Source organism: Vulpes vulpes, chromosome 5 (genome assembly GCF_048418805.1).
Source record: "Vulpes vulpes isolate BD-2025 chromosome 5, VulVul3, whole genome shotgun sequence".
NCBI lineage: Eukaryota > Metazoa > Chordata > Mammalia > Carnivora > Canidae > Vulpes > Vulpes vulpes.
In genome coordinates, this window is record NC_132784.1 from 109040379 (window position 1) to 109065952 (window position 25574).

General features: G+C 48.5%; 1 protein-coding gene across 1 annotated transcript; it reads right to left on the reverse strand.

The window, feature by feature from the left end:
- Positions 1 to 1697: 1697 nt before the first annotated feature.
- Positions 1698 to 22690, reverse strand: LRRC52 (leucine rich repeat containing 52). The gene is made up of 2 exons (XM_025991646.2): positions 22069 to 22690; positions 1698 to 2179 (listed from the first exon to the last, which is right to left on the reverse strand). Exons 1-2 carry the CDS (start codon positions 22688 to 22690, stop codon positions 1854 to 1856), a joined length of 948 nt encoding a protein of 315 aa, XP_025847431.1. The 3' UTR covers positions 1698 to 1853.
- Between the last annotated feature and the right edge of the window lie 2884 nt (positions 22691 to 25574).

Below are 25574 nucleotides of genomic sequence, written 5' to 3' on the forward strand. Positions count from 1 at the left end.
ATGGGATGTAGAGATTACTTAAATAAGTAGATAAACTTAAAAAAAAAAAAAAACATCCTGCTCTCAGGAGAAGATGGAAACAACCTATAAATTGTGGAAAACCAATAAAACTTCAGAAATTACCAGTTGCAAAAACCAGAAGCCCTCTTAAAAAAAAAAATAATATCCTAAATGCAAATGTGGGATTATATCCTGCAACAGAAAATGGGGGAAACCTAGTGACATCCACGTGAAGTCTGAAGTTAAGTAATAGTACTCCAGTTTTGGAATTGCTTCCTTTTGGAAGTTGAACCACTGTAGTGGGAGATAACTTTAGGGGAAACTGGGTGGAAACTCTTTGTGCCATCTTTGTGACTTTTCTATAAGCCCCAAATTCTGCCTGGATGGAGCAGTATTATGATGCTCATTTTATTCCTGCAATATCCCTGTATGAAGTAGGCACTGCAATGATGGCCATTTACAGCTGAAGAAACTGAGGCACAGGGAGGTGAAATAGCTTGCCCATGGTCACCCCTCACAGTCCACTTAACGGAGGAGGAATGATTGGTGGGCTGGGGTTTCAATAGAAGGCAATAATGAACAGTCCCTGAGCCCCTACTTTGTGTGAGGCACCCCCATATGCGCCATATCAACAGAGAGTCGCAGGCGGTCTCTGTCGTCACGCTCATTACAAGCAGGAAGCCCAGGTTCATGCAGGGATAAGGATAGAATCGGGAATATAACCTAGCCCCAGATTCAGGAGTTCAGACTCCTAACCACTACACTGAACAGATCCAGGAGTCCCGTGGGGTTCCTGTGGGGTTTCGGGACAGCTGGCTTCATGGGCAGGGCCTTTGGTGGGAGTCTTGAATGCGTCTTTCGGTTGGGCCACCCCTGTCTTCTGCTCCCTTTCCCTTCCTCTGACCAGTCCGGGTGGGGCTGGGGATCACACTGGTATACACCTCAGGAAAGACAGCAGCTCGTAGTGCACAGGGGGCAGGCTTTGGGGTCAGGCAGCCTGGGGTTCAGCAGTCGTTCGGCTTCTTTTCAACTCTTTGATCCTGAGCTGGTTACTTGGCCTCTCTGAGCTTCAGGGAAACGAGGGTAACAAGGACCATGTGACCCACCCCCCCCACGTTGTCGTGGGGGTTGACCCAGTTCGTTTTGTTTGTGGCTTGCATGATGAGCCCTGGGCTGTGTCACTAAACATTTCCTGGGGAGGCGGCTTCATGGGAAGTAGAGCGTGTGGACTTTGGGGTGGCGGGCTGTGCTACTGACCAGCTGGGTGACCTCAGTCCCTTGTTTCTCCGGGCTTCGATGTCCCACTGTAAACTAATGTCGGTATTAGAGAACTGTAGTGACGATCTTGAGTTGGGGCGTGAGGTTGGCCAGGGGACGTGTTTGGTCAAGTTCCCTTGATGGCAGTTCTTGTCATTGTGTCTTGTGTTTTTCTCCATTTCATTCATTCATATTAATCTCCACTCATCCCAAGTTGTTTGCTCTTTGAGGACAAGTCCTCTCAATCTTATGCTTCTCGCATCCCTCTGCCAGCACTTCAGTTAGAGGCATAGTAGGTGCTCATTAAACGTGAGTTGGCCTGCTTTTGGGGTGGGCTTCCTGAGCATCTAGGTGCACGCACCAGCTTTCTAGGCTTTTCCAAGCCATCCCGCTGAGCTCAGGGAAGTGTCCTGGGGCTGGTCGAGCAGGAAAGGACCAACTTGTGAAATGGCCACCACATATTTTATTTGTCTTACTAATAGGCTTTGGTGTCTAAGACAGCTGGGGTGGGGGGGTGGGGGAGCGGAAGGAGGAGGGGGAGAGGAAAGGCAGGGAGGGAGCCCGGGGAAGGCCTGTCAGATAGCAGTCTCTGGCAGCTAAATCAGCTGAGGGAACCCGTCCTGGCCCGAGTCCGCCCTGTTTTGGAAGATGCGCCCACTGTCATCCCCCCTCTGGCCATGCTCGTCCTCGGCCTCGTCCTCGCTCGCCTTGCGCCGGGCGTTCTGGTAAAGCACCGCACACATGCCCGTGAGCCAGGCGGCCACGGTGCCCGCGGAGAAGATGCAGAAGCCGATGAGCAGCAGGAAGATGTAGTCCTGGCGGTCCAGGTGCGTGATGCACATGTACCGGAGCGGGTTCCCCACCTGCGTGATGGGCCACCCCGCCAGCTCGGCGGGCTCCACGCACGTGGCGTTTTGCTCATCTACGAGGAAAAACACAGCAGGCAGAGCACTGAAAGAGAGGCCCCCCCAGGGTCCTCGGCCCGAAGGGGACCTGGAGAGGCCATTTGGACCGTGGCTACTCGGGGCACGGTCTGTGGACCCTGCAAGCACCTGGCCCTTGTTGGAAATGCGTAGCATCTTGGGGTGCCCGGGTGGCTCAGTGGGTGAAGCATCTGCCTTCGGCTCAGGTCGTGATCTTGGGGTCCTGGGATCCAGCACCACCTGGGGCTGAGCCCTGCTCATCGGGGGGCTGCTATTCCTCTCCCTCTGCCCCTTCCCTCCCCACCCCCACTTGTGCTCTCCCTTTCTCTTGCTCTGCTCTACTAAATAAGTGAAAACTTTGAAAAATTCAATTTGTAAAAATAAATAAATAAATGAATGTAGGATCTCAAGCCCCCCCCCGCCCCCCGCCAAGCTCCTGAATCAGAATCTGTGTGTCAATGAGGTGATATGTGGGCACAGGAAGGTGGAGAAGTACTGCACCTGCACCCGCACTGCTTCTCGCCCCCGTGCTCCCCTTCTGACGTAGCTGCATTCAGGTTGCCTCCTGAAAATGGACTTCTCTTGTTTTCCTTTCTTTTTTTTTTTTTTTAAGATTTATCTGAGAGAGAGGGTGGAGAGGGGCCGGGGGAGAGGGAGAGAGAGAGAATCTCCCTCCAACTCCCTGCTGAGCATGGAGCCCAAGCAGAGCTCAGTCTCTCGACCCCATGAGATCATGATGTGAGCCGAAATCAAGAGCTGGGGGCTTATGGACTGAGCCCCCCTTGCCCCTCCCCCAGCAGCCCTGTGCTTGGCTCCTTATGAATCCTCAAGGAACAAGAAACCATAGCAGGGGCAGGGGGTTTGGAAACAAGCAAGCGCTCCATGGAGTGTTGACACTCCACAGACCCCCACCCACACCTGTCACCCCCCCCCCCCCCCCCCCGCTCTCCCTTCTTGGCTCCCACCTCTGCCCTGCACCTTGTCCCTTCCCCTTCACCCGGGCCTCAGTCCAGCCAGGGACCACGAGGGCATCACACCCGGCCCAGCTCTCGGCAGGGACAAGATTCCCTGGAAGGGCCTCCTGTGTGGTCTCCGCTCAAGAAGTCGGGGTGTGGGGAGCTCAGGGGAAGGGATAAGCAGTAGGGGAGGCCGTTCTGCTTCCCAGCGTGGGGAGGGTAGCATTACCGGCTCATCACAGGATCTAAGTTGAGTCTTCAGTCCTTTTTAGCAGCTGACTCAGCCGCCTGGCTTCTTCTCTGAGCCCCTCCCTGTGTCAAATGCTATGGACTTGAGTGTGTAACAGAAAGCAAAGTGGGCTCCAGAGCCAGACACACCAGGGCTCAAATACAGACTGTCACTTACTAATTGTGTGAATCTCGGCAGGATATCTATTTCCCTCTCTGAATCCCATTTTCTCATCTTACACATGTAAAGAACGTTACCTGCTTGCAGGGTGGTTGAGAGGACTTCATGGCCACAGGCGAGGAGGCAAAGCCACTGTGCCTGCTGCTCGGTGTTGCACACACAACTCAAAACTCTGCCCTCAGCCCTGCGTGTTCCTAGCTCCATATGCTCCGCAGCGCTGATGCAGAGATGCCTCTGTGTGTGTGTGTGTGTGTGTGTGTGTGTGTGTGTGGTGCCAGGGGAAATACATCCAGCAGGTATTACATAAATGAGCTCCAATGCAGGGTGGAGACCAGGGCTTGAGATAATCGTGCTTAAAAATTGTGATAGCAGCTAATATTTTCCCAGCCCCGATTACATGCTAAACGGTATATGAAACGTCTTGTTTCATTCTTCTCACGACTTGGGCATGCACGATACTGTCCTTGTTTTGCACAGAAGGAAACTGAGACTCCCAGAGTTTCTAGACGACCTGAAGGAGCTAGGCGGGAGACGAGGTAGAGGAAACACAGAGGAGCGGAGGCGGGAGACACAAAGAAGCTAGCGTGGACAGACGCTTCCCCTAAACTTTCCGGGAGATGCTCCAGGCTACACAAAGGCATTCCTCTCCTCGGTGACCAAGGAGGTTGGGGAAGTCGGGTTTGGACTGGAGCTGGCGGCAGGGGAATTAGCGAAAGGCATGCAGAAGTGAGCGGGGTTGGGGGGGGTGGGGGGAGGCAGTTGGGCCTGGGTGGCTGGAAGGAGCTGACCAGGCCGAGCGCAGTCCAGGGCCCCTGCAAGCCGGAGAATGTTCCCCGCGCCTCACTTCTTCTTTTTTTTTTTTTTTTTTTTATTTATGATAGTCACAGAGAGAGAGAGAGAGAGGCAGAGACACAGGCAGAGGGAGAAGCAGGCTCCACGCACCGGGAGCCCGACGTGGGATTCGATCCCGGTTCTCCAGGATCGTGCCCTGGGCCAAAGGCAGGCGCTAAACCGCTGCGCCACCCAGGGATCCCCGCGCGCCTCACTTCTGTGCCCGGGCACCTGCAGTGAAGCCGTGGTTCTCAGGAAGACGGCCAAAGGCCGTGATGCCTGGGAGACCTGGCTGATGGCGGAGGCTGTAGACGCGGGACGGGAAGGCCACGCACGGTGGTCTCCTCCACTGTGTGCACAGATTACAGAGGGGAGGAGAGGAAGCAGTCCTCTTGGGGGGCCTTGCCCCCGGTAGGGGGGATGCTCTCAGGACAGGAAAAGGGGTGGGGGCTCCATTACACTGTCTGGGGAGGGGGCAGGCACACGATTGCACCTGCACTCGTCTCTCTCCACTCAGCCTGGCTAGAGGGCATCGGGGCTTGGGTCAGCTCCCCAGACTCCAGAGACAGGACATGGGACTATACACAGGTGTGTTGGGGACAGGCAAGTGTGGGATTCTGTGGGCCTAGGGCTTATCTCATTCTATTTTAAGAAGATTCAGCTTTCAACCCAGGGCTTGAGCATCAGACTAAACATGAAATACGGCGTCCCGTTTGGGAGCATTACCTTGAAAGGGGCAATTAGCAGTGATTTTAAGGCTTTGTTAGGTTGCTCTTAAGTGTGGGCATGTGGGTGGCTCTGCGGGGAGGGAGGCCTGAGTTTTCCTACCTCTGCCTTCTTTCCCCAGTCACTGCCAAGGTGGGGGACCGCTTGTCTCCTGGCAGGTCCCCCTAACCCCACTCCCCCCGTTTCCCAGCTCCAGACTATTTCACACACACAAGCCAGATTTCCCGAAGCCCAGCTCTCCGTGGGGCCAACTCTGGCTGGAAACCCTCCTCCGCCTCTCCTGTAGGCCTGCGAGTGACATGAAGACGCCCTGGCCTGGCATTCAGAGCCCCCAGCATCTGCCCCCTTCTACGTCGCCACTGCCCTCCCTGCTTCTTAGCGCTTCTGTGACTCACCCTTGGCTGTGCTCAAATTAAACTATTAATTCCTTGATTGCGTCTTGCCCGTCTTGCCCGTTGCTACACTGCTCTTTCTGTGTCGAAAGCCTCTTCCTTCAGTGTTTGCCCGGATCAAGAGCTTCCTGTCCTTCAAAGTCTGGTGTGACTGCGGTGCTCCCAGGAGCACTCCCGCTGGCCTCTCATCCTCAGAGCTCAGACCACCTGTGATCGCTCCTCCTGAGCCCGCCCTGGCACCCTTCCTGTGTCTCTGACAATCTCCCTTCTCCCTCGCTCGGGGGCTGCTTGCCAGAGGAGGAGCGTATCTTTTCTCCTCAAGCAGACAGACAAAACTCTTGAAGACGTAAATCTGTGTCTGATCATTCTTGTTCCTGTTAATAAGACGTATCCTTCATTGAAGGAATACTTAATTTGAGGGGGATTTTCTGGTAATATTTTTATTGTTGAATTCTATCATTCTACAATGGCCAGAGACATCCTCTCCATGATTTCAGTCCTTCAAAATGTTTTGAGGGGGCGCCTGGGTGGCTCAGTCAGTTAAGCATCTGCCTTTGGCCCAGGTCATGGTCTTAGGGTCCTGGGATCGAGCACTGCATCGGGCTCCCTGCCCCATGGGGAGTCTGCTTCTCCCTCTCCCTCTGCCCCTTCCCCCTGCTTGTGTGCTCTCTCTCTCTCTCAAATAAATAAAATATTTTAAAAAATTATTGAGAATTTGCTTTATAGTTGAGCATAAAGTCATTTTTAGTAAATTTTGCATGTGCCTCCCCCTGCCCCGGCCCCCCCGGAAAGTGTGTATTCTGTTTTTGCTGACTCTGTCATTCTGTAGATACCAATTAGGTTGTGATTTTATACAGGTCTTCTGTATCTTTATTGACTTTTTTTTTTTTTAAGATTTTATTTATTTATTTCAGAGGGAGAGAGACAGAGAGAGAGCAGGGGGAGGGAGAAGCAGACTCCTCACTGAGCAGGGAGCCCGACATGGGGCTTGATCCCAGGACCCTGAGATCATGACCTGAGCTGAAGGGAGACGCCCAACCAACTGAGCCACCCAGACGCCCCTTGACTTTTTTTATTAATATCTTTACTGACTTTTCTTTTTAATCTATAAAAACTATTATTTCTTGGTTACTACTAGTCTATTAATTGTCTATTAGCTACTGGGAGAAGGATGTTTAAGTCACCTGTTTTTTTTTTTTTTTTAAGTCACCCGTTTTGATTGTGCATTTACCTACTTCCTATATTTCTGTCATGTTTTGCTTTACATATATAGAAGATATGTTATTAGACATGTAGAAAGTTCCTCCTGTTACCTGTTCCTGGTAGATTTGCCCTCTTTTCACTGAGCAACATCTCGTTATTTCCAGTAATGCTTCCTGACTTAGAGTCTACTGCCTTTGACATTAGTAAGGCTCCATCAAATATCTTTTGGTTAGTATTTGCATTGTTTATTTTTTGCCATCCTTTTACTTTTAATCTTTCTATGTTCCCATATTTAACATATGTTTTCTATAAGCAGCATGTAGCTGGGTTTTGTTTTCCATCCAATCTAGCAAAGTTTGTATTGTAATTATTCCATTAACATTTAATGTTAGGGACTCCCGGGTGGCTCAGCAGTTAAGTGTCTGCCTTCAGCTCGGGGCGTGACCCCGGGGTCCTGGGATCGAGTCCTGCATCGGGCTCCCTGCATGGAGCCTGCTTCTCCCTCTGTCTGTGTCTCTGCCTCTCTCTGTGTGTCTCTCATGAATGAATAAATAAAATCTTTAAAAAAAATTTAACATTAGACTGATATGTTTTCAACTTGCCCCATTTATTTTATGTCTCTTTCTCTCTACTTTGTTGCCTTTTATTTTATGATTTCATTTCCTTTTCATTAGTTTGTTAATCAAACATTCTTTTCCTATTCCGTCCTGATGACATTAGAGACTATCGACCCATCTACTGATCTCGGAGTGCGTGGCATCAGAGAAGGTGCTTTTCAAAATTAAACTCTACTCTTGATCACCCCACCGGGCAGTTTTAGTTATTACTCCCATGCTACCAAATGAATAAATGGTTTATCAGTTACTCCCTCTCTGGCTTTCTTGGTTTCCTTTCCTCTGACAAAAGGCTACCAAGTTCTGTTGTACTGCTGTGAACTGCACAACTCCAGGGCCTTCATTCATATTAGGAACAGATGACTGGCCCCCTTGTCTCTCAGCCCCATTCCCTGGGCCCAGGGCACTTGTCCCAGTTCAAACTCCCAGGTACGATTACAGATGTCATTAATGTTTAAATTCTTCCTGCAAATAGTTCCTAAGGAAACATAGACTCCCCACATTGTTTATTTCCACACATAGCATGCTACTCACAGGCAGGAAACCTGTTTGCCAGACTCACGTGTCTGGAGGAGCAAGGGTTTCTGCGGCTCAGAATCACATGTTTTGCAGGAGCCCAAGAAGTCTCCCATTCAGAAAACTGGTTTGAACCCAGTTATTATAAGACAAACCAGCCTGTGGTCTCCTGCAGGTTCCCAAGGAGTCGAGTGCAGGCTCTGAGCCCCCGATGCTGAGTGGATGGTTGAGCCTCCCTGTGGTGACAACGTTCAGTGAAGGATGGAGTTTGGAGGCTCCCTTCACTACTAAGCTGTCCCTGCCCCCGAGAGTGCAGCACTGGCTTCTAGCAGCTTACCCACTTTGTCCTAAGACTTCCCCCTTGAACACCAAGAAAGGCCTGATTCCCCCATTTCTCCTTAGTAGGCTCTAGCTTGCTTGGATGTAGAGTACTAGATGCAGAGTACTTTGTCTCATTTTTTTTTTTCTCCAGCTCATTGTGTATTTGTCAAGGAAGTGGATTGACCTACTCCTTTGTCTGCCTCTTCCCACTAGATTAAGAGCTCCGTGGAGACATGGGGTTTTGTCTGCGTGGTTCACTGTTGTACCCTCAACACCTAGAACAGCACTTCACCCATACTAGAGCTCAAAGCATGTTTGTTGAATGAGTGAAATGTTACTTGTTGTTAATACCCCTTGAGGTCAATGTCATTGATATCATGCTCGGCTAGAGGCTAGTGAACCTGGGGAGATAGAAGGCCAAAGGCAGGTCAGCTAATCCTTTGCCTCCTTGGACTCATTTATGCCAGATAAGTATTAATCCCTCATCCCTCATGAGGGTTTGGGGAGGATTCAGTGAGCCACAGGGTGTGAAGTCCTGGAGGAGTCAGGAAGAGGTGGTCCCCACGACCAAATGGAGGAAAGTCAGCCTTGAACTGGAAGGAGAGACTCCTCTGTCCTCTGAGGCTACAGAGAGAGAAGGGAGGGTGAATGCGGATGGGGACAAGTGAGGATGCAGGTGTTGCAGGCATGGCATCAAAGGTCCCCAGTACTAGTCCCCAATTCGTACTAGAGAACTGTTTGAGAGCAGAGGCCCTCTTTGTTTGGCTTTGTATGCCTAGTGCCTGGCACACAGTAGATGCTCAATAAATGTCTGTTGAATGCATACAGGGGAGAATGGGTAGGTTCATTGATCTGATCTCACACAAGCAGTTCTTAAACCCTTGTGTCTTTGGCCTTGTGGTTTAGGACCAGTTCCCGACTGGAATTTGAAGGGACCACTGTTATGTTCGTCTACACTCCGGGTGGCCTGGAGGAAATGACTTTCTTGGGGGGGGGGACCTAGATTGGACCACACAGCAGCCCAACACCACCAAAGTCAACCAGCCAGCAAAGCCCCCTTCTCAGACCCTCATGCGGGGTCCTCTGAGCATTGGCTTCTACCTTTCCTACCTAGAGCTCATCACCTGTCTGTCTCCTCTGGATGGCATGAGCCCAGGTTCCACAAACTCCATGGGCCAGATCCAGCCTGCAGCCTGTTTTTCCAAATACGTTTTTATTGGAACACAGCCATGCCCATTTACTTACATATTTCATTTTTTAGGAATTTATTTGGGAGAGAGGCACACACGAGAGAGAGAGAGCGAGCGAGAGAGTTGAGCAGAAGTAGGGACAGAAGGGTGGAGGAAGCAGCAGACTCCCAGCTGAGCAGGGAGCGTGATGTGACCCCAGGACCTTGAGATCATGCCCTGAGCTGAAGGCAGATGCTTCGCTGACTGAGCCACCCAGGCGCCCCTATTTATGTATTTTCTATGACTGCTTTCAGGTTACAGATGGCAAAATCGAGGAGTTGCAACAGAGATCCACAAAGCCTAAAATATTTGCTATCTGGCTTTTTATAGAAAGCAGTGCTGACTCCTGGTCTAAACCAGCCCTGGCATCATGAAAACTTAAAGATTTGGATGATTTGGGCTTAGGCACTACAATTCTTCTCTAATACATTTCCCCCCCTTGGTTAAAGAGTCTATATTTTGGTAAAGGTTAAAACTGATTCATAGCCTCTTGGAACATTACAGGAAAGCCCTTCAAACCTAGCAAGTTCAACCCAATTTTTCCTGTGCTTTAGAGGAGCTCAAGGCTACGGGACTGGCCTTTTGGACAAATGGTTGTACCTGGGCATGGTGTGCAGGTGCAAAGACCCCTTTCCCTCATAATACCTTCTTACGCACTTGTCTTATGTACCCAGAATGCTGCCAGCAGGAGATAGACCTTCCACCCTGCCAACCAAATAAGGCTTAAAGAGTATGGTCTTGTGAAAAAGAAGCCAACAACGGAAGCCCCTTCCCCGGGGGGATCCCATGCTGTCATCTTCCTTGAGGAAGGTTTTGATGGGGCAGGGAACCAGCTCCATGGTTGGGCTGGGGGATGGAGCCAGGTGGTTCTTGGAAGCTAAAGGCAAATGCTAGTTTCTGCTCAGTTGGGTCTAAAGCTGGGCCTGCTTAGTAACTATCCATCTGGGGTCACCTGGGGGACTCTGTTGGCTAAGTAGTCACGGTCAAGTCATGGTTCCTGGAGTCCTGGGATCAAGCCTAGCTTTGGGGCTCCTTGCTCAGTGGGGAGTCTGCTTCTCTTCCTCTCTCTGCCTCTCTTCTGGCTTGTGCTCTCTCTCTCTAACTAACTCTTTCCTTTTTTTTTTTTTTTTTAAAGTTTTTATTTATTTATTCATGAGAGACACAGAGAGAGAGGCAGAGACACAGGCAGAGGGAGAATCAGGCTCCCTATGAGGAGCCCAGTGCGGAACTGGATCCCAGGACCCCGGGATCATGCCCTGAGCTGAAGGCAGACACTCAATCACTGAGCCACCCAGGGGCCCTAACTCACTCTTAGATAGATAGATGATAGATAGATGATAGATAGATAGATAGATAGATAGATAGATAACTACCCATCTGCTTGGAAAATCCCAGGTACGGAAGGTAGTGGAACAGTGGTCCTCATGGATAACAGGCAACTTAGAAAAGCTCAGTAGCAGCAGGGCACCACCGATCACTGGTCACCCACACAGACTTTGGGAGCTCTTCTTGCTTCCTCTCTCACATCACAAGCCGTGTCTCAAGCCACGAGCCATTCCTGTTAGTCTTACCTTCCAAACACATCCTAATTCTTATATTTTCCCATCATCTGGACCGTTACCCTGGTCCAGGCCACCATCCTCCCTCACCTGAGCTGTGACAGCCCTCCTCATCCGTGTCCCTGCTCTGCCCTCAGTCTCTCTCCACCCAGCATTGGGATCCCTCTGCAGGTCCTAGGTCATGCCCCTTCCCTGCTCAAAACCCTTTTGTGATATCCTGTCACACTCAGGAACAAAATTGAAAGCCTCTCATTGGCCTAGAGGTCCTAACTGACCTGGCCTCTTGCTAATTTTCTGTCTCCTTCCTTCATCTGTTTCCCCTCTGCTCACCCTCTAAGATGGCATGCTCATTCGACCCCGGGGCCTTTGCATTTGCTCTTCCCTCTGTCTAGAAAGTCCCCTTTCCCCACATCTTATTTCCACAGCTTGTCTCCTTACCTTACTCAGTTCTCTGCTCAAATGTCACCTCCTCAGCACCACCCAACAGAAACAATCTGCCTTGTCCTCCATCCCAGACACACTCTCTCCCTTCTCTTCCCGTACTTTCCTCTTATTGTCCCTTGACATCAAGTCCTATGCTTAATTGCTTATTTATTCCCTTCCCGCTAGAGTGGAAGCTCCGTGACGGCATGTCTGTTTCTGTTCTCAGCTGTATGCTCGGGCCTTGGCACCTGGTAGATGCTCAGTAACTGTTAGTGGAACAGGAGAACTCAGATGCCAGGCCCAGCTCCTCCCCACCCCGTGCGGATGTCAGATCAGTCAACAAGGCCTGTGCCTCACCTCAGCCACATGCTGTGGCCCAAGCATCGTAGCTGTTGGAAGAAGATATTGAAAATTGCGAGGGTTTGTTAACATGACTCATCCTAGTCCTCACTACATTTTAATCGGATGTATCAGACATAATTAGCTGTTCTTTTATTTGGGTTGAGGGGAAGGACAAATCTATCACTGTTCTGATAAGAAAAAAAAATCACCGTGTATGGGCTAAGCATTGAATTTCATTTTTAAAAATATAATGCTGTCATTTTGAAGGTTTTAAAACACCCACTCCCACCCCAAAAGATCTAGCTCCCCCTCACCCCCGCCTAAGTTGGACTCCCTGCGGACAGTGCACCCAGGCACACGGAGGGCAGCACCACAGCAGGACTTACCCTGTCTGTCTCGGTCAACCCACATGGCTGTCCCCCTTCTCTGCACCCCGTGTGGCCTTCGCAGTCACCACCAGGAATTGTCACGGCAACGACAGTAGCTAACATTAGCTGAACATTACTACGTGCATTTCTAAAACTTTCATCTGGATCGTTTCATTTAATCAGCACAACAACCCAAGAAATAGGCACGAACCTATCGCCGTTTTATAGACGAGGAGCGTGGTTCTTGTGCAGATTGCGGCCCAGCTGGTAAGTGATGGAGGCAGGATGGAAAACCAGGTAGTTTGAATCCAGAGCCCATCTTGGTTTTGCTTGTTCAACGGGGAGTATGATCCTCTTGAGAACAAAGGGATATTTTAGGATCACCTACATGGGCTGGTGCTACCAAAGCATCATAGAAACAGCATGTGAAACTTGTGTACTCTTCTAGATATAAAGTCATCCTTTGTCTTTTATCTCACTGAAAGTAGAATAGGGACTCTCGGGCAGGCCCCTCAATTCCTTTGCCCCATGTCCTCACAGTTACGCCATGTGCGCTTGTCCTCGCTTCCTTCTCCACAGCCCCAGAGGAGGGACCTTTTCCTGTTTGAGGCTGACCCTCCATTTCATTCTGGAGTCCACTCACTCCCGCCTCCCCAGGGGCTTTACCCCGTCAGTTACTCTCCCTGTCCTGTGTCTTTGCCCTGCATCGACTCTTCTCAGCAGCAGATAAACACCTCCATGGACCTCTTTGCTCCTAAGAAAATAAGTACCCGCTTTGTACAGTTCCCCTCCATCTATCGCCCTAGCTCCTCGGTCCACAGCCAAGCTCCCTAGAAGAGTTTACATTTTTTTCAAGTAATCTCTATGCCCAATGTGGGGCTCGAACCCACGACCCTGAGATCATGAGTTGCATGTTCCACCAACTGAGCCAGCCAGGTGCCCCAAGTTTACATTTTTTTCTGCACCTCTTTTCTTCCTTGCTATTCATTCTGTAGCTCACTGCGCTCTGGTGTCCACTCCCTCCATGCCATGGGAATCATCCGAGACATCAGGGACCTCTTGGTAGCTAAATCTGATGGACACTTTTCAATCCTTACTTGACCTGCTTCCACTCTTTGAAACTCTTTTCTTGGCTTCCGTGAGTCTACCTTTCTCTGATTTCGTTTCTCTTGCCTGGCTGCTTCTGCCCAGGGCACCTTGTGTGTGGCTCTTCTTGGCCCTTCCGTATGTTGGCATTCCCCAAAGCTTCTGTCCTTGCCCTGTTACCCAACCCCCTGCCCGTTCTAAACTCCTTTGCTGACTTATCTCATCCTTCGTTTGGTTTCAATGATCACCAGTGAGCTGATGATTCGGAAATATGTATTCTATTCTTCTGGATTTCAGGCCAGAACGTTCAAAGGCCTCCTGGTTCACGGGGCCCCTCCCACTCAACACGCTCAAGATGGGACATGTTCTCCCCTAAGCTCCTCACTACCCTTCCTCCAAGAGTGTCCATCTCAGGGAAGCCTCCAGAGCCATTGAAACCAATTCTTTTCTGTTATTTTCCACATCTCATTTGCTCATTGATTTTTCTCAATAAATATTTATTGAGCCTTTTTCCTGTGTCAGGCCCTGAACTAGTTTCTGAAGCTTCAGACATGTTCTTTGCTCTCATAGACCTTACTATCAGGGAAGATAAATGTTAAATATACATATCTATTAATTACTTAGAACTTGCCAGAAGTCATGAAAGGAGGACTGGGAACTTGGGAGGGTCTGGTTCAGTCCCAAGTCCTATTCCTTCTACCTTTGAAATGGTTCCTCTGACCTGTCTAGACTTCTTCATCTGCTGCCATAGACCATCTTCCTCCCTTACCTGGATGCCCACAGGAGCCTCCTAGCCCTGCATCCAGGCTCACCTGCCTCCCAGAACTTTTCAGGATGTACTGCATGTTCCCCAGAAAATCCTTCAAAGGCCCTTCATGGCTGGATCCCTGTTTCTCTTTCTAGCCACATCCACACTCTGCTGGATTATCTCCAGGCTGGAGAGCTCTTCACTTCTAGAGATAAGGAAACTGAAGTTGGCTGCTTTGGCCAGCCTTGCACAGCTGCCTTCCAGAAGCCTGAGTGGTGCTGGGTGACCAGAGAGGCCATGCACAGAGGTCTGGCATTTTTGAACTTGAAGGGACTTTGGGTCACCTACTTTCAGGGATTTCAAGTGGGTTGAGCTCAAGAGTGTGTGAGAATTACTCAGGATCCTTCCTAAGCTGCACGTGCTTGCCACCCCATCCCTCCTTGGCTTTTCTGGGTAGTTTAGGGATCACTGACCCACTTGCACCCTTCTTAGCCCCCTTATTGCCCTCATGAGGCTGCTCCTCTGGCTCTCAGCAGGGTGTTTGTGAGAAGGTGGGAGAGACAAGCTGGCAGAGCAGCTGACGGCCTTGGAAATGTCTGCTGCCCAGCTGTTCCCTTTCTGGGTGTCTGGTCCCTGCAGCAATTTCTCTGATGGAGAAGATGGGTTAGCATTAATAGTGGAAGAGTGTGAGGACCTGAATTCATTCCGGAAATCTAAGTCTTGGCACAGTTGTAGATGACTTTGTACTTGGTGGGTTGAAATGGGGCCATTATCCTATTACAGCAGCCTTGAATACAGGATGAAGTAGCGCTGGAATGAAACGAAGATGTTCTCTGCTCAAAATGCCCTCAAGATGACGTGGACCTGAAACAGCATATGACCCAACCCATCTGCTCCCTGCAGATGTCCCCGAGTGGCTTTGTCCACTGCCTCTGTATTACTCCTGCCCAGACTCCTCTTTGATTCGTGGGCACCCCCCATCGGGTCACCCAGGACTGTTTAAAGACTATAATTTAAGAGCTGACAGAGGGACACTCTGTCCCCAAACTACTCCCGCTTCTACCCTCATAGTCTGTCACTTTCTGAACTCTGTTTCTGCAAATGCTCCTTGAGGGAGACATGTCAAAACATTATTAGCCACTAACATCTCAGTGCAAATCAATTTATTCACCAGTGGGAGCAGCCACTATAGATCTAGAACAGAAGCCATTGTCATAGGGTTTCTCAAAATATGGTCTAATGATCTGCACAGTCCAAAACCAGAATCTCTGGATATGGGGCCTGAGGCTCCTGTGCTCATTGGAATTTGAAAACCACTGGTTGAGGAGGCCAGGCCTGGGAGGACAGTCTAGGGCATCGAGTCTCCTGGGGATGGACGCACTGTTCTAGTCAAGTAGACAGGAGGTAGGACAGTGCAGGGGTTCCAGGCTGCCTACTTCCTAATTATGTGCGTGTCCTAATTATGTGACTGTGGACAGCTTCTCCAGGAGTGCCTCCGCCTCAGCATCGATCCATTGCACTGCCCATTTGGGACCCCGTCTGCTGATCCCTGCTCTTCTCCCACAGTTAGGTGCACCTTGTCTTTCTATTTATGTCCATAGACTACCAGCTAGACGGGCTTTAGAGAGTATCTAATCCTACTACCTTTTTCTTTCAAAGACAAGTGAGTCTCAGAGGGAAAGTGACATGTCCCACATCACACAGTGCATTGCGGGGACCAGGACAGGACCTCTTGGCTGCCTGTCTTTCTTTCTTTTCTTTCTTTCTTTCTTTTTCTCTCTCTCTTTCTCTTTCCTTTCTTTCTTTCTTTTCTTTCTTTCTTTCTTTCTTTCCTTCTTTTTCTTCTTTCTTTCTTTCTTTCTTTCTTTCTTTCTTTCTTTTCTTTCTTTCTTTTAATATTCCATTCATCTACTTGAGAGAGAGAGCAAGTGAGAGAGAGAGAGCACGAGTGGGAGGAGGGGCAGAGGGAGAGGGAGAAGCAGACTCCCTGCTCAGCAGGGAACCCCCCCACCTGCCGACGTGGGGCTTGATCCCAGGACCCCAGGATCATGACCTGAGCCAAAGGCAGATGCTTAACTGACTGAGCCACCCATGCGCTCCAGGACTTCTTGGCTTTCAATTTTATTTTCTCTCTCTTGTATCCCAAGATTGTCTTATGAAAGATGGGAATTATGACGTCTTTTCTCTGTGATGAAAGCACTCCAGCATTATGCCCACAATGTTGGGCATATAATGATCATACAACAAATATTTCAGAGTCAAATGGATGGGGATGTATCTAGAGTAAGGAGAGTCATGGCATGAGGGGAAAACACTGAATCTGGATGTCAGAAGATCTCCGTGTTGGGCTTGGCTCTATAGCCACTTACTTGTGAGGAGGCGAGATTTTTTTTTAGGAGGCAAGATTTTATTTTATTTTTTTTTTAATTTTTATTTATTTATGATAGTCACACACACAGAGAAAGAGAGAGAGAGGCAGAGACATATGCAGAGGGAGAAGCAGGCTCCATGCTCCGGGAGCCCGATGTGGGATTCGATCCTAGGTCTCCAGGATCGCGCCCTGGGCCAAAGGCAGGCGCCAAACTGCTGCGCCACCCAGGGATCCCTGGGAGGCGAGATTTTAAAGTTCCTTCTCAAGCATCTTATATTAAAAGGCTGCCCAAGGAATACCTGGATGGCTCAGCGGTTGAGCACCTGTCCCTCGCTCAAGGCGTGATCCGTGGTCTCAGGATTGAGTCCCACATTGGGCTCCCTGCATGGTGCCTGCTTCTCCCTCTGCCTGTGTCTCTGCCTTTCTCTCTCTGTGTCTTTCATGAATAAATAAATAAAATCTTAAAATAAAAGGCTACCCTAATATGGTGGCCAGTGGCCATTCATGGGGCTACTCACATAATTTAAAACAACATAAAAATTAAAAATTCAGTTCTCAGTTGCTCTAGCCTAATTTCAAGAACTCCATACCCACGTGTGACTAGTGGCTACCATATTGAACAGCACAGATATAGGCCATTTCTACTGCAGCAGAGACTTTTGTTGGTCAGCACTAGACTAGACTGTGGGAGAAGAGAGGATGGAGTCCAGGATCCTTATGTCCAGGAGCTTAGAACTGCTCATTTTTGAGAGCATCTTTGGAGGCGCTCAACCCTGTCCTACTAGGCATTTCTATCCTGGGAAGAATTCAATTGCCACTCTCACCTTCAAAGAGCATTAACGCCTGGGAAATTACAGTTCCAGCCAGGAATTAGTCCTCCTATCTGCTGACCAAGCCATAAAGAAAATGGAATCTGTGGGTCTGTTTTTAACTCTGCATTGATTAGAGCGTCCTGGTGACCAGCACTTTATAACTCACCCCTGTTTCTGCTGTGATTTTCATGTTTGCAAAGTGAGTATGTGAACTTTTTGAAGATGGAACAGTTTTCAGTGCATCTGGTGAGTATACCATCAGAGGGTTTTTTTTTTTTTTGATGAAGACCTTTGATAATAGCACCAAATTTCTTGCCAGTGTGGGAAAATTTTGATATTCCTATTCAGTGTAGCTTTATGGTGAAAAAAGGTGAATAAAACAGTTTAGCCTTCCCCACAGGCCCTTTATGGGGGTGAACTGAGTCAACATGTGACATGGGGGAGGCACATATTACTGCCTTCATATCTTGTTTTAAGATCTCCCCATTTCTTTCCTGGACCTTGGCTTCCTTCAAGGTTCCCCTCTGTTGCAGAATTAATTTTAGCTAACTGTTATTTCTCAAGAATTCACTTTTACCTCTGATATGAGAGCTGAGAAAGGCTTGGGGACACTGGTATTATTCAGCCCCAGGGTTTCATATATTTTGTAGGGTCCTCTTCCAAATTTGAGCACTTTTTGGGATTCAAAGGGACAAACCTCTAATGGCTAATTTTAGTTCAGTGGTAGACAGTGGATGGGGGCAAAGTCCTCTTCAAATAACAAAATCACACCATGTAGGTGACTTCTTATACCACAGTTGGACCTCCTTGCCCTCATCCCTTGAAAGCTGTCTGCATGTCTATGCCTGTTGCTGGAAGTGGGGTTTGTCTTTAGGTAGAACTTCAGTTCCAGATTCAGGTGATTCAGAATCACTTTGCTACTACTACTGGCAAAGCCCTGAGTCTTATGATCCAGGCTGAGACCAAGCCTTGATTTGGCCTTCTGGTTTTGTTCCCCAGTCTGAACTCTTGTGTTCATAACTTGCCTAACACCCAGCTCCCTCTAAGACTCCCTCTGTCCCATTTTCCCAGGATTTAGAGCCCTGGGACCTGCTGATCACCTTTCAACATCCTATCTATATCCCTCCCTCCCCCCGCCTCCCCCCACCATGCATCCCTATAGTCATGTTTACCAGACAGGGCACACTGTCCTCTTGTTCCTTGTGTGCTGAAACTTCCTGAAGTCTACTGCTTATCCCAGGGATCACCTGACTGATGTCTGCTATTCTCTTAAGTACTGTGTATCTTTCCCACATCTGCCAACCATTTGTTTATTGAATATTTTTTGGTGTGCAAGACTCAATACTAATGGCAGTTTGTAAGCGTTCTCATCTCAGCAGCCTAGTCAGGTTGGCTCTATTATTATACCTGTCTGAAAGATCAGGAAGTTGAGTTTCAGAGAGGCTAAGTAACTTCTCAGATATCCTATAAATTGCAGGCAGCAGGGCTAGGGTTATAATTCAGGTCTGTTTCACTCCAATCTGAGCTCTTTAACACTGGGCTCCCCTCCCTGCAGGGTGGTTGCCATTCCTCACCTGCAACTGAAGCTCTCCCAAGTGCCTCCTCTACCTAAAAGGCATATGGAGGCCTCTTTTGTCCTGCTCTGTCCAGTGGGGTTAGTTCTGCTGTACCTGACTGGACCATGGGACATATATGGTGCAAATGATCATAGTCATGTGAGTCTCCACACACAGTTCAAGGTTCCCTCCATATGTTTGTTTGGCGCATAATAGGACTCAATAAATATTTAAATGGATGAACAGATGAACTAAGTGGTAGCATGGAAATTCCTTACTTCACTGCCTTGCTATTCAAGGGATCTATATCCTGCCCCTCTATTATCATGCTCACCTTAATACTGGACCACAGGGAAAATCTCCCAATGCTAATGTTCAGTATGTTCCTGGATCTAAAGGGAAAGCCATCTTTAATTTGGATTCTTCTTTATAAATAACCATGTACTCAGCTCATTTCAGAGAGACTCTTCTTATATCTTGCAGTGTGGTACATGGGGAGTTATGTACTCTCCATTCTAGAACATGCCAAAGATCACCTTTCTATAGCAGGTGTGGTCTAATAGGTGAGCTGTGCTTTAGTGTTTGTCCGTAGCAAAGATATTTCCACTTATCAGGGGCATGAATCATGTGAGAGTCACACAAAATAAATCTTCCATTATGTTGAGGGCTAAAGGGCAAGAGAAGCACCTAATGAATTCTACTGTGTATGCATTCAATTTTATGTGTATATGTGTGCCCCTTCATGTACGGGTATGTATCTACACGTTGAATGTGTGTATGTGCATTATGTATGTGTAATATGTGGGTGATTGTGTGTGAGTAGCTGTGTATATGTGTACACATGTACAGTATGTGTGTGGGGGCACATCTTCGTGTTTGTATGTATGTGGGAATATGTATGTGTGTTTGCCCTTGTGTTTATGCATATGTTTGTGATGTTGTATGTGTATGTATGTGTGGGAACGGACAACCATACTGACTGAGATGCAAAGGTTGGGCTCCTTCTCTGGGAGTTTGGGTGGGTCGGAGTGAACTTGGACTTATAGGAGGAGTGCAGGCCTGTGATGAGTTTACATTGGCTAGAGCTCATTAGCCAACGGAAATGATCTTGGGTGAGCTCCATGTGTAGTCAGATAGGAAATAAAGCTGTAATTTAGATGCTGTGGCCATATGCTTCTAACATGACTTATATTTATAACTAAGCTGACTTATAGGATCACAGTTATCATGTAATTTGGGGATTTAAGATCTAGTAGTCTCATGAAAAAAGACTTGAATCAGAATCAGAAGATTCAAAAAAAATTTTTTTTTTCTTTGCTATTTACTAGCCATGTGATTTTTGGGTCAGTCTATTTTCTCATCCACGTGATAGGGTTAAAAATACCAATCCTAGCCTCTTCCACAGGCCCAGGGAACAAAATTTAAGGGTTGGTATGACACTCAAAGTAAAGAAAATGAGACAGTATGTGTGAGAAAACTCTAGCAGCTGCAAAGCTCTCTCCAAAGATAAATTGTTCTATGACTAGCCTTGGGCTCATTAGTGTTTTTAAGAGATAACAATTGTTAGCCAGGGCAATGAGACCATAGTTCTGCATGAAGTGGCCTGGGCGGGTTCCGCTAGGCCACGAAACAACAGAAAGAGATGAGCAGACCAGTAGTTGTGGGTGCGTGTTGAGGGAGGGGGCTCACACTGGCCAGCGACTAAAAGCTTTGTCTATCTCAAAAGACAGACTCTTCATTCATGAGGAACTCATGGGCTTGACAAGATAGATACCCGCTTCTGATGTTTTTTAAAATGCACAGTGAAACAGATCCAGTTTATAATCCTATTCAATCCCGGAATGAAATGAGTCAAGGAGTCCAAAGCAGTCAGCCTGAGCATTCTGAGAAGACACGACTCTGTAAGCAGAATTTTGATTGAGGGAGATTTGATGGCCGGTAAAGTGGTAGGCTTAGGGACTAGGGGAGAAGCCAAGCTATGTCGCCCTTTTCAGCTAGGGTAGGAGGTCCTTCTGGCTACTTGGTGGGCTCTGCTTGAGGAAAATATATACTTATGGTGGGCAGGGACAAGAGAGGATGAAGCTCTCCATGGGCTAGTTACATGAACATTGACAGGAGAATCACATTGAATGCCTGAGAATGATTAATAGCGACCCTCTTTTAGAGGGCTTTCTAGAAAGCACCATTGCACCATTGAGAAAAGTAGAAGACATTTCTCTCTGGACAGGTAAGGCAACCTAGCCAAGATAACTGTTCCTCTGTTCTTTCATGATCAGTATTCTTAAGAAGATACGTCTGATGAAGTTCTTTCCTTTTGATTTATTCTAGCTCAGCTTGAGGGCCAGGTGCCCAGGGCGCCAAATGTGAGAAAGCCACTCGCTCTTACTGTCTCCCTGAATCTTGCATCCCAGGAGGCTCGCTTGCCTTACCATAGTCCAGGCCCTGCCTGGAAGACATGTTAAGACACGTCCATTGGAAGGAGGGCCAGAAGGGCACATTTTCACTTGCTGCCACCATTCAATACCCTCTCCCCCAGATCCCCTTAAAGCTTATCATTTTTGGCTAGGAATCTTTCTGGGCCTTTGCCAACCTGGGCAAGATATCATGGTGGAAGTTTCAGAAGGTGCTGGTGCATGAAAATATCTTCAAGAACAGACACTCAGGGAAGGGAGAGAAGACACGGTTTGGACAGGCTTTGAGCCCAAAGTCCAATTTTGCCAGATTACATCAGTGGCTCTGGGCTTTCTATGAGGAATGATTCACATTTCCTTGAGGTCCTGAGTGAAGGAGATACTGATAAAGTGGGATAATGGGAGGATAAAGGATGGGACAGTAAAGTCACTGAAAAGAAGAGGGGTTTGAGACACTGGAGTGCCCCAGGGACCACGGCAGAGGGGTGGGGACAGTGGAGAGCCTGGCAGCACTGGCTTGGAAATCTACCGGGTAAGACTTGAGAATCTGCCAGTGAGATTGAAACCTCCTGCTGGACATAGTGGGCGCTGGTGAGCTGTTCACAGATGCATGCTCACCCTTACTGGGGGGCACTGTCACTGTCTAGGGAGCTCCTGTGGCCCTCCCCCTACCTCTATGGAACTTTCTCTTCTGTACATCATACTGTTGGATCCTCTATGGCCTACTCATGACTGAATTTACTTTTGGATCCTGTAAAAATTCAGTCACTGAATCCAACAGATTGAAATAGTCCACCCATGGACTACAGTGACCCTGAATTTCTTACTTTGCAGTTACAGACTCATTGCCTCCTGAGTCAACCCAAGGATGGATCCTGCAGAGCAATAAGAATGCTTTCAATCAGCTTACCCCAGAGTTTTCTCCCATCCTGACCATCTTTTGACTTTACCTTTTCTGGAATTAATTCCTCCTCCTCCGTCACATCCTTGTCCCCACACCCAGTCAAACCCTCACCTGGATGGTTCAGATGGGACACTATTAAGTAGATGGTGAAGTCCAGGAAGGAGCAGTTGCACTTCCACGGGTTTTCACTCAGATACAGGGTCTGTAGAGTTAGGAGGTTTTGGAAGGCAGCATTGTCCAAGGTCTGCAAGCCGGTGTTTCTGAGGTCCAGGTATCTCAGAGAGCTGGTGTTGGCAAAGGTGTACTTGTTCAGGGAGAACAGGTGAGGGTTGTTGGAGATGTTCAGCTGCACCAGGTTGCTGAGCATGGAGAAACTGTATGGGGAGATCAAGGTTAGGTTGTTGGAGCTGAGATCGAGGTAGATGAGTCTGAAGACCCCGATGAAGGTATAATCCATCACCTCTCGAATCAGGTTATTCCGACAGTCCAAGTAAACAAGGTCACTGAGGAGTCCTAGATTCATCGCTGGCAAAAAGGTGATGCGGTTATCATTCAGGTACAGCCTCCGGGTGTTCAGGGGTACATCAGGGGGGTATTCGGCTAACTGGATCCCTGTGCAGATCACTTCCTGGGCTTGACACTGACAATTATTTGGACACTTTGACCCTGATACCAGTCCCATTCCAAAGGAAAAGAGTAACCACCCGGGCCCAGGGCCTGAAGCAAGGGACATAGTAAGAAGCCGCAACTACCCTCCTTCCACCTTCCTGCGGGCGCTGTCCCTCTGTTCAGAAGGCTGCCGAGGGGCGGGGTGGGGGGGAGGGGCGCTGGAAAGAACTGTAACACCCTAGCTTTGTGCAAAGCAATTTTCCATTACAGGAGAACTGAACAGAAGTTGAAACGCGAGGCCCAATGCCCCGCCGCCCGGCTTGGTGGCTCTGCCGACTGCTCACTCCCAGACTGCTGCTGGAAGCTTGCCCGCTTGGCTGCTCTGAAAGGTCTCACCCTTTCCCTGCGTTTGCGAGTGAAGGGGAGCCAGGGGAGAGCCACATGACAATGAGGTTGCCAGTTGACACCTTTGTGATGTCAGCAGCCTCAGGAGACTGCCTGGCTGAGGGAGGGAGAGTCCTGCCTCTCTCTCCTTCTGGGTTGGTGTGGTGTGGGGGTGTGTGTCTCTCCGTAAGCGGGGTGTCCCTGGGGGAATCAGGGCCTACAGTGTGGGGGTGGGGGGCTGTGCACCAGTTCCCGGTGTGTGTGTGTGTGTGTGTGTGTGTGTGTGTGTATACCAGCTCTCCGAGGAGGTGTAGTGGAGAATTAGATTAGCTTGGATCCCCTAATCCACAGGCTATAGGGGAATCTTGGAAGTCTCTAGCCCAACTCCCCTTCTTTACTGATGAGCAAAGTGCCTTGCCTAAGTTCAGTTCTCAGAGTGGGTCTTTTCCTCGGGAAGTGAATTCGAGTAGGTGCCAGTTTTTGGTGGCATTGGGAGAGGATGGGAGAGGGGGACCTCCTTTGAAAGTAGGAAAGGGAATTCCTCTAATAAGGTAGAGCAATTCCTCTTCAGATTATGTTCCTAGTGTGCGTACAGCCCTGTCTGAATTTGGAATATATATGTGTGCTAGTATTTTAAAAAAAACCTTTAGAGCAGGTGTAAGGTACTCCCCTTAACACAAAACCTGAATGTATTAACTATCTGAATGCAATGATATGAACTATTTCTTCCCATTACTATTCTCCTTGACTTTTAAAATAGTGGTGCCTCTCTAGAGCTTCTAGTGGGAGTTTATATTCATTAACTGTTTGAGGGATGATGAGAGGCGGGGAGTTTTTTGGAGGGAAGGAGAGAGAGCCTGGAAGCTTGGGAGTTAGGATGTATCATCTACTCCATGGAGGAAGGCACCCTGGGCAGAAATGAAGAAAAACACCTCAGGAATTAAGATTTACACTTGGGGGAGGGAAGGAGAGAGAGCCTGGAAGCTTGGGAGTTAGGATGTATCATCTACTCCATGGAGGAAGGCACCCTGGGCAGAAATGAAGAAAAACACCTCAGGAATTAAGATTTACACTTGGGGGAAAATAGGATTTCATATATAACCTAGCTGTGAATGTTAATAAAAGAATGCAACCTATATTTAGCTCAGCACAGTGCCTGGCACCTGGTATGTAATAAATATTTATTGAATGAATGATGCGTGAATGTCTCTGATGGTTTGTTCCCTTTCTTGCTTCTCTGCCAAGAGAGAAATTAATAAACTCAAGTGGATTTGTGGCTGGTTAGCTAATGCTTGATTATGTTTACTTACTCAGCATTCCTAGGGTGACTGGCCGTGAATTAAGATGATGACTTAGGGGTGTTTACCAAATTGAAAGTGACCTTAGTTAAGTAGAAATTTCAAACACTTAAAATAATGACCCAAAGGATAGTTGTACTAATTGAAACAGGACTTTATTGATAGGGGAGCCACCCTTTCCTTATAATTAAAAAAAAAAAAAAAAAAGGTCCTTGCTAGACCTTACAGGATTGCCTGGCGAAGGGTTTGGCCCATGAAGGCTATGGGGAAGAATTAATTTCCAGAGTGATGCGGGACCCCTCCTCTCCACCTCCCCCATCCCCCCATCTGGTCCCCAGCAAGTAGAAGTGGAGGGTGTGGCCTGGAGGGGAGAGGGCAGGGGATGTGGTGGGGACGCTGCATACCCAGTGGGCTGGGCTTGCTCTCTGTTTCCTTCTGGTGAGATCTGATCGCTCACTGGTTTGCCAAAGCTTATGGGGTGATTTTTTCCTGACTTTCCACCTTTTCTTTTATAGCTCTCTCTCCCTCTTTCTGACTCTTCCAGGGGAGCCCATGTTTCCCTGTTTACCCATTTAGTTTCTAGCTTCCTGGCGGGGAGGAATTTTCCCAAGACCGCAGCCTCTGGCTCAAGCTTAGCTGCTTGGCCTTAGGATGGCAAGTGCTCTCACTTAGAAAAGCCTCAGACACATGAAAAACGCCAAAGTTATTGGTGACACCAGTCAGCTCTGTCTCTTTCTTGGAGCACTGGCATTTTTAGCAAAGCATCTGAATGGTTACCGTCGAGGAACAGTCCTTTGGCCTGAGGTAGCTGTGTGTTTTGTGGTCCTGAGGCCTGCAGACCCCACAGGCTGGCTTTAGCTTTGCCAGGGTAGACCAGATCTCTAAAATGCATTCCTCATTTTGAGACCTGAGTATATTATTTGCTGAATAGAGAATGACTGGACTAGACAAAGGAGAAGAGAGAATGTAGCCTTTCCCGACTACTTGATCTCAGAGCCTTTATTTTTATTTTTTTTAAAGATTTTATTTATTCATGAGAGACACAGAGAGAGAGGCAGAGACACAGGCAGAGGGAGAAGCAGGCTCGCAGGGAGCCCGACGTGGGACTTGATCCCGGATCTCCAGGATCAGGCCCTGGGCCAAAAGCGGCCCTAAACCACTGAGCCACCCAGGCTGCCCATGATCTCAGAGCCTTTAAAAGAATTTATTTTCAAGGAACATCTACAGGACTCTTATTTTAGGGATCCTGCTTTGGGCAGTTCTGGAGGAGGCTGGTTGCCCTTGGCGGAGTTGCTTAACATCTCTGGGTTTTAGTTTTCTCATCTA

Excerpts from the sequence above, each read along its gene's own strand:
- LRRC52 (XM_025991646.2), bottom strand. The coding sequence starts at position 22,690 with ATGTCCCTTGCTTCAGGCCCTGGGCCCGGGTGGTTACTCTTTTCCTTT. Across the intron at positions 2,180-22,068 it reads GTCCCATCTGAACCATCCAG|ATGAGCAAAACGCCACGTGC; the intron begins GTGAGGGTTTGA and ends TTTTCCTCGTAG.